Here is a 9,071-nt window from a genome sequence, read left to right on the forward strand (position 1 = left end):
ACTCTCTGAGGGTACTAGGTGCTCTCTGAGGGTACTAGGTGCTCTCTGAAGGTGCTAGGTGCTCTCTGAGGGTATTAGATGCTCTCTGAGGGTACAAGGTACTCTCTGAGGGTACTAGGTGCTCTCTGAGGGTACTAGGTACTCTCTGAGGGTATTAGGTGCTCTCTGAGGGTACTAGGTGCTCTCTGAGGGTTTTAGATGCTCTCTGAGGGTACTAGGTGCTCTCTGAAGGTGCTAGGTGCTCTCTGAGGGTACTAGGTGCTCTCTGAGGGTACTAGGTACTCTCTGAAGGTACTAGGTACTCTCTGAGGGTACTAGGTGCTCTCTGAGGGTATTAGGTGCTCTCTGAGGGTATTAGGTGCTCTCTGAGGGTGCTAGTTGCTCTCTGAGGGTATTAAGTGCTCTCTGAGGGTACTAGGTGCTCTCTGAAGGTGCTAGGTACTCTCTGAAGGTACTAGGCGCTCTCTGAGGGTACTAGGTGCTCTCTGAGGGTATTAGGTGCTCTCTGAGGGTATTAGGTGCTCTCTGAGGGTGCTAGTTGCTCTCTGAGGGTACTAGGTGCTCTCTGAGGGTACTAGATGCTCTCTGAGGGTATTAGGTGTTCTCTGAGGGTACTAGGTGATCTCTGAAGGTACTAGGTGCTCTCTGAGGTTACTAGGTTCTCTCTGAGGGTATTAGGTGCTCTCTGAGGGTGCTAGTTGCTCTCTGAGGGTATTAAGTGCTCTCTGAGGGTACTAGGTGCTCTCTGAGGGTACTAGGTGCTCTCTGAGGGTACTAGGTACTCTCTGAGGGTATTAGGTGCTCTGTGAGGGTATTAGGTGCTCTGTGAGGGTACTAGGTGCTCTCTGAGGGTACTAGGTGCTCTCTGAGGGTACTAGGTACTCTCTGAGGGTACTAGGGAGCTATGGCGGTATTTGAGGGAGGCAGATGAACCCAACTTCGAAGTGCTTACAAAGCACCCTTCACTGAGTCTCAGCATAGGACCGGAGGTTCGCGGTGGGTCCCAGGTCCCAGCACGTGTGTTTCCTGTGTGGGCAGCATGGACACCAGATCATGCAGGGGAGTCGGGGGACGGTGAGGGGATGATGGGGGGGGCTAGCTCAATGCATGGCCCAAACCCCGGCCTGGGTCTGAGGAGGAGGCCTCGGCCTGGGCTCCCCAGCGCAGGGACTCGGCGTCGCCAGCGGCCGGTGCGGGGTGGCGGGCGCTGGCTCCTTCCCGCCTCGTGGCCCTGCTCATCTTCCTGACTGATGAATGAGGTGCATACTTGATCTAGGGGTAACTTGATTGGACTGTGGAGATTCCAGCTATGTCTTTTTTTTATTGTGAAAATACTGTACAGAGGGGTTACAATTACATGCAAAAGGTAATGAGTGCATTTCTTATCAAGCATTGTTGCCTCCTCCTTTGTTTCCCCTTCTCATCCCTTCCCACCCCCACCCCCTAATTCCAGCAATTTCTGAAAAGGGGAATTGGTTCTGAGAAGCCTCAGCTAGGAACCAGGGTGCACAGCCCAGCATGTGTGAGCTGGGGTGATGTGGGGTGACTTGGTGACCCCCAGCCTTTCCCCCAGCCCCCGCAGCCCTCACAGCCCCCCCAGCCCCGCACCCCCAGCCTCCCCTCCAGCCTCCCCACACCCTAGCCTCCCCACACTGCCCCTGTAATGGCCGGTGCAGGCCTCTGACCAGGGATTCTGTGTGGACTGTGACCCACATCCTTAGCAGCCACGTCAGAGGCAGCTTGCCAGCCAGGCCGTGCACAGAGGACCATTCCTACCCCTCTGCCGCCCCGCACATTCACTCAGCTCCTATTCCTGGGTTGTGGCTGGCTCTGTTCTAGTGGAAAGAAGGAGTGAAATAACTGTCTGGTCTAGAAGCTTCCAAGGGAAGCATGAACCATCAACAAAACCCATAGCAGATGATGTCCAGGAGGGTGATAGGAGTTAGGTAGGATGGAGAAGGTGCTGAGCAGGGTGATTCTGAGAATGTGACCCCTGAGCAGAGACGGCTCGGCTCGTCACACACTGAGAGGGGTGAAAGGCCCACCCTGTCCGTCGGGGGCAGGAAATACAGCGGGCTAAGTTAGCATTCACGTTACAAAGCAGCTGTACTTGTTTGAAGTCATTTTTTGAGTATATTTAGCATTTCAAAGTAAACATTATCTATAGATAGCTAGGTACAGATAAAATGCGTTTACAGGCACACTGGAAACTGTTTTCTCACCTAGCTACAGGAAATGATACTCATCTTCACAAAAGGATCCCTGCTTTGAGGGTCGTTTTAGTCATTTCCGATAGCATAATTACGTTAGCAGAAGGAAGAAGAAATCTGTCAGAGTTTAATGTGCAAATAAAAATACAAGTAGAGTAAGGTTGCTACAGAAATAGATCTTTAATTGCATTCGTCACTACTGATGATCGGGACTCAAGACTGTGTAGGGTGTTTGACAGTTGCTAAATACGGCAATGTCAGAGCGTCTTTGAGATCATCATTAATTCATTCACCCTGCTCTCGGCTCTTCCTGAGTGTCATGGCCGTGGAGCCTGGCTTAGAAGCACATCCTTGCATGTGAGGGCCTTCAAGTCCTTCTGTACCTGTGCAGGCAGAAGCCGCGTTGGCACTCTAACTCGGAAAGAACAGAAACAAAGCGGTTAGGAGGCTGGGATTGGGCTGTGATGGCCTGGGGCTGCGACCCCACCTGCAATACTGACTTCTGACATTCGTTTGCTAAGACCTTCCTTGAATCTTCTAGCAGAACTGTAAATGGTCCCTGGAGATCTTTCAAAAACATACCCCAGTTTGATGGGTACTTTGAGGAGAGATGCCCACCTTTTAGTACCCTTGCTGATTGCCTTTGTGTGGGAAGGCATCATTTTTAGAGTGTGGGCATTTTAATCCTTTCTGAATTTCATCTACCTGTTTGTTTGTTTTTCAGGTCTAACTGGCTGAAAAGCCCTGATGCTGACTCGGATCAGCTTTTCCGCATGGTGGCAGAGGTCTTCATCCTGTGGTGCAAATCTCATGTGAGGATACCTCTGGGGCCCGAGTTAGGGAGGTGACCAGAGGTGCAGACCTTGGGAACTTTGTTGTGATGTTTGCTTTTCATGTCTCCTCATTTAGAACTTCAAGAGAGAAGAGCAAAATTTTGTGATTCAGAATGAAATTAATAATTTGGCATTTTTGACTGGAGACAGCAAAAGCAAGATGTCCAAAGTAAGTCCTCGATTAACAGTCAGTTCCAAGCTGCATCCTGGACTGCGGGTGCGGCGTGGAACCCTGTCAGTTCTTGTGGTCTTCGTGCGTACTTCGTGTAGGTCAAACTACAAGACCAGCTCCTGCGGCTGTGTCTTTGAGGATGAGCGGAAGGAACTGTTCTCAAATAAGCTCAGTCATCACATTTTATCAGTAAATAGCTGCTTGGACGTCAGAAAGTTTAAGTTTCAAGATTCACCTAAGGCAGTCAAGAGGTCTCCAGGGCCGGAGCCGCTGTTGGTGGCTCTAAAATAGAAACTTCCTGTGGCGGGAGGGCGGGGAGATGACCTTGCGTCTCTGTGGTGATGCTGGTGGCACTCGCTCTTTGTTTGTTTCTTCCTGTCTGGAGCACTAGTGCTTGTTTTATTTTAGACGTGTTGACCTCGTACTGAACGCCAAACGTTTGCCCATCTCTGCAGGGAGTGTTTGAAAGATGGCGCGTCAGTCTCGTGTCTGACAGAGAGAAGGGTGAAGCATGGGGAGGTGGGCTGGGATGCGATGCCGGGCGGCTCTGGCTCCCAGCCCCGCCTGAGCCTGAGCCCGAGGCCTCCCAGCCCCGCCTGAGCCCTGAGGGCCGCCTGAGCCCCGGAGAGGCCTCCCAGCCCAGCCTGAGCCCTGAGGCCCGCCTGAGCCCCGGAGAGGCCTCCCAGCCCAGCCTGAGCCCTGAGGCCCGCCTGAGCCCCGGAGAGGCCTCCCAGCCCAGCCTGAGCCTGAGCCCTGAGGCCTCACTGTCCTGACTGGAGAAAATTCTGAGCCACCCTCGCAGAGCCTCCCACAGGAGGTCTTGTTACCCGAGGCCAGGGCTTACCCTAACTTTGACTCTGATTAAACACGCCTCCCTGAGGGCCGGCGGTGCTGCTGCGGTGCTGAGCCCTGCTGCTGTGCATCCCTGGGCTGGCGCGGTGCTGCCTCTGGGGGTGCGAAGGTGGATGATGGGGCCCTGCGATGCAGAGGTCAGTTCTGGAAAGATGGGCGTCGTAGGCTTGCACCCTTCCAGTCACTCTCGGGGATGGAGGAGCGTGCCTGTAGACCTGCTGCCCCAGGAATGCACCCCGCCTGGAGTCTTCCGGTGTGGAGGAAGCGCTGGCAGCCCAGCACCTCTGAGCCCCCCGCCCCCATTAGCTGTACTAACACCGGCACGTCTTCCACTCCTGCTGCGTGTGGGCTGCTTAGTAGAGGCTGGCAGACAAAGCCACACACAGAGCAGAGGAGCCTTGCTGCGAGCAATCTTACGAGAGCCCGGCCTTCTGCGCTTTAGTCACTGAACTTACTCGTTGTCACGCACCTTTTGGTAAGCTTGCCTGCTGGTTGGAGATACAGGAGGTGGATTTTTGGGGGGGTGGGGGAGGACTCTGTCTCGGAGACACCTAGCTCATCAGAAGCTGCTCCATGGGGGCTTCGTATGGCCACCACAGGCCTCCTCGCCTCCATCCCTCTTCAGAAACTCAGTAAATCCCAGGTTATCTTCAGATCCGCGGCCCAGCCTGGAACTAACCAGGGTCCGGCTTGTTTGGCAGGGATGGCAAGTGAGGAATGAAAATGACCCTGACCTAGGATTTGGATCAGAGAGAGGCAGGAAATGGCCTCAGCCCTCCGGTGATGAGTAGACACTTTGACCTTTGGGTGTTCATTCAGAAAGAGATGAGACGACAGAAAAGACCTTTAAAAACTCACCTACTAACACACGCACCTGCAGTTGTGTTCAGCTGCATCACTGAGTGAGGAGAATGGTCTGTGGGTTTTGTTGGCGGTGGTCATGCTCAGAGTCCCGCGCCTTCTCGGTTGGTAAGGTCAGTCTTCAAGAGCAAACCCATTTTATTCCGTTGACAATGTGTAGCAGTTGTTTCTGAGCCACTTGGGGTAGGCCAAAGTTACCGTATAACTGAACTGGGGGCTCTTTCCGGAGATGCCAGTACCACTGTGGTCCTTAGGTCAGCAAGTCTTCATTCACATTGTTCCCGGAGCCGCAGTGGAGGCTGGAGCGGGGAGTAAGCCTGCGTGACTGGCGAGCTTGCTTCCTGACTTCATCTCCAGCACAGGGCAGCAGGTGATTGTGAGATAGTGAACCCCCTTGTCCCTCGGTAGCTGCGTCCATCAGCATTGCTTTCTCTCTGCTGCCTGGTCGGGACGGGCAGCTGTCTATCACATTTGCTTGCTTTCACCTCGGCTCCACGTTGAGCACTGGGTTGTATCAACGAAACCTCCCACAGGGCAGGTGGCAGGCTTTTGGGGCGTGTGTGTGAGTGCTGCGTGACACACAGCACACACTGTTGCAGATGGAAGAGAAGCGGAAGGAATGCCTCACAGGCACCCCGCTCACAGTGGAGCTCTGAACTAAAGGCCAAAAACAGCAATGCTGCTTTTCTGGAAGCTGATGCAGCGTGTTTTTGAACATTCACTATCTATTTTGTTTATATATCGCCAGTTGGCCAACATATGTTAATCTAAATGTAACTAAGCTGAGCAGATATTTTTGTTTTGTCTTTTAAACTTGTTTTGTTTTCTGTGGGAAAACAGTGTCAGCAGCTTCCTCGGCGGGGAATGGAAGTTAGAGCTTGCTCAGCCCGAGCAATGCCAGTTCCTTGACCACGGTCGTGAACTAGAGAGTTCAGAGTTGTAATGCTAGAATCAGAGTGACTTGTGGGGGAAGCCGCAGCAGCTCACAGAGTACAGTTTCAGTGGATCGCTTTACAGAGGTGCCTTGAGGGTTCCGGAGTTACACGTGACCTTCCTGTCCCAGCCTTCCTTCTTACTATTGCTTCTCTTTCATTTCCGCACTCCACTTCCGTTATTGCTGTGTTCTTTGTTGTCCTATACAGGATGCTCACATCTTACTCGTTCTCCCCCACCCACACGCACACCCACGCACACCCATGCACACCCACACCCACGCACACCCATGCACACCCACACCCACGCGCACCCACACGCACACACATGCACACCCATGCACCCATGCACACCCATGCACACACACTCCTCCTCTTGGCCTCCGCTAGCCTCGCCCGTTACTCTCTCCACCCGAATCCGTCTGTCTCTCTCATATACACATACGCACTTCCGACGCACTTCTCATTTTCTGACATTCCCGTAACTTGTCCCTTTGCTCTGACACCCGTTGTCAATTGACTTGCCTTTACTGCACCCAACTGGATGCACAAATTCCACCGACGCATGTTTACCTTCCGTCAAAGTCTGACGTAGCAGGACAGCACCAGCAATGTGTCCTATCAAACTCCCTTCCCCTGGAGACGGAAAAGCCTGGCTAAAAAACCCCAAGGTCCTATGTGGCACCGTCTGCTTGATTATAAACCACTCCTGACCTGAGTGTGGAGAAGTGAAATTATTTTGAAGTTGTGCAGTGACGTCTCCTCTTCGCAGCGGGAAATAATGAAAGTGGAATCTGCTGGGTCGGGAGCGGTGTACGGTGGTGTGCAGGGCCTGGGTCGTGCGGCGGTCCGTCTGCATTCACTCCGAGTACTGCTGGAGCACTTTTTATTCTTTTAAAAGAGAACCCCTCTTTGGAAGCCTAAGAATTGTCCTAGAGTTCAGTCATTTTCCTTTTTACGGCCAAAGGTCTGATGGAGTTGACTGTGTGACAGCGTTAGGAAGAAAAAGCAGTCTTTGGTCCCGTAGCAGACAGTGTGTGGCTTACGCCAGTGGAAAGTGGGGCGTGGGGAGGGGAAGACGCCAGACCTGGAGAGCCGTGCGGGGGACCGGGCTGCGTCACCACGCTCCCGGGACATCTGAGTGTCTGTTGTGTTGGCAGAGAAACGGGCTAAGATGCTGTGAATAACATGTCTTGGACTCCCGCCTTACCGACTGACTTTCTTGTTTCTCTTCTCTGTCTTCCCACACAGGCCATGGAAGTCAAGGTGCAGGTCAAAGGCATGACGTGTCTTTTTCTGTCGTAGTATTAGGGGTGCCAGGCTCCGGCCGCCACGGCACCACAGTCACCATGGGGCAGCACAGGGAGACACCTGCCGTCCCTCTTGCCAGCCGGGGCTCACCCGAGGTCCCTTGCGGTCTCTGCTCCCTCCCAGCGGCCTGCTCTTCCGTGCTGCCCCCAGGGCCATGGTCCTGTTTTCCGTTAGTGGCCCCCCGCGTTCCCACTCCACAGGCCCTGCCTCTCAGTCTGCACAACTCAAAGAAAATCTTGGATCTGGAATCAGCAGATCACCATGAGTTTCTGTATAAGACACGGTGACACCAACCTTTAGCCGTAACACCAGTTACCCCTAAAGGATACTATGTGGAAATTCTTCTTTTCTGCTCATTGATAGTGTGTACACTAATAGCGGCCCAAGCCTCGTACCTTATGTGCATCTCTTAGAAAGGATTGGGAATGGAGACTCAAACCTGCAATCCCAGCTACAAGAGGATGGTGGTTTGATACCCACCCAGGCAAAAATTAGGAGGAAACTATCTGGAAAACAACAAAAACTCACCAACAGAGCAGTGCTCCGGTAGCTTCCACCTGTAATCCTAACTACTCGGGAGACAGAGATCTGAAACCAGCCCAGGCAGGAAAGTCCATGAGACCCTTATCTCCAATAAACTATTCAGAAAAAACTGGAAGTGGCGCTGTGGCTCAGGTGGTAGTGCCAGCCTTGAGCAAAAAGCTCAGAGTCAGTGCCCAGGCCCAGAGTTTAAGCTGTAGGGCCGAACACACACACACACACTCTCTCTCTCTCTCTCTCTCTCTCAGAATGTGGACAGGATTGAATTAGTCTAGGCCCAGAGTTCAACCTATACTCCCCCCCAAAAGTGAATAGAGAAGAAAGGAAAGATAGAAAAGAAAGAAAGAAAAAATAGACCTGTGTTGGCTCAGATGCTTTCTGGCATGTGTGATCTTAGAAAAATTATTTAACTTCCCTGAGCATCATGTTATCATCTATAAACCTGCTTTGTTACTGTTTCAGAGTTGTTGAGAGGATAATAGATGTCTTATTTAAGTATCAAGGACATTGAAATCTGTCGTTGCATAGCAATTATGCTATGATGCAGACAAAATCAAGTAGAGAATGAGCAGGAAATGGTCCAAATTACACACTCAGGTCCACACAGTGACCATTTTAGCACATTTTTTAGCACATGCACTGTGTTCTGCGTTTACATTTTACACGCACATGTGGTTTATACACGTAAGACCAGGTTCTGGCTCTAAGGGTGACCTGGGGCACTTCAGGGGCAGATCTGTACCCCCGCGGTGGGCGCAGAAGGAACGTGGCCGGCACCCAGTAAGCGTGAGAGCGAGCCAGCCTCCCTCTCTGCTGTGTCCTGGGACATAAGAAACCTTTCCTTACTCTCATGTCTTCCCACTACACTGCTGCTGGCCTGGGGCTCCCAGGCCCCCTCCGCCAGGTCTGGTAGCTGACCGGGAGCTCTGCTGTGGATTCCAAAATGTAATCATCCAGGCACCGGCACCCGGGGCAGGACACCCGGCCCTCCACGGGAGGACTGAAGGCCTCTTTCCACTTGGGAAGCAGCTAATGCGACAGGAGCGCCCACACTCAGCGCAGGGACCCGAGGTCTCGAGTTCCGATGCAGCCGGCCGCCCCTGCTCCCAGAGCCCGTGTCTGCGTCATTATGTCACAGTGCTACCACCTCCTTCCATGCTGTAGAGACGCATTAAAGCGAAGGCCGGCGGCCACAGCTCTGCTTCCCCTGGTCCCTGACGCCCTCTGGCCACGTCCTGTCCAACCCCACTTGGCGGAGGCCACAGCTCACACCCAGGCTTGCACGCCCGCAGCTTCACACGCTGCACTCACAGCCCAGGCTTGCACACCCGCAGCTTCACACGCTGCACTCACACCCAGG

General features: G+C 53.0%; 1 protein-coding gene across 1 annotated transcript in view; it reads left to right on the forward strand.

Moving 5' to 3' along the window:
• Ryr3 (ryanodine receptor 3) overlaps positions 1-9,071 on the forward strand; it is a 273,574-nt gene that overhangs the window by 216,274 nt on the left and 48,229 nt on the right. The window contains exons 67-69 of the mRNA XM_013014307.1: positions 2,935-3,022; positions 3,120-3,212; positions 7,112-7,126. Of these exons, the coding sequence (XP_012869761.1) occupies positions 2,935-3,022; positions 3,120-3,212; positions 7,112-7,126 (196 nt within the window). The remainder of the gene's footprint in view (positions 1-2,934; positions 3,023-3,119; positions 3,213-7,111; positions 7,127-9,071) is intronic.

The sequence above is a fragment of the Dipodomys ordii genome, unplaced genomic scaffold (assembly GCF_000151885.1).
Source record: "Dipodomys ordii isolate 6190 unplaced genomic scaffold, Dord_2.0 Scaffold23, whole genome shotgun sequence".
NCBI classification, from domain to species: Eukaryota; Metazoa; Chordata; class Mammalia; order Rodentia; family Heteromyidae; genus Dipodomys; species Dipodomys ordii.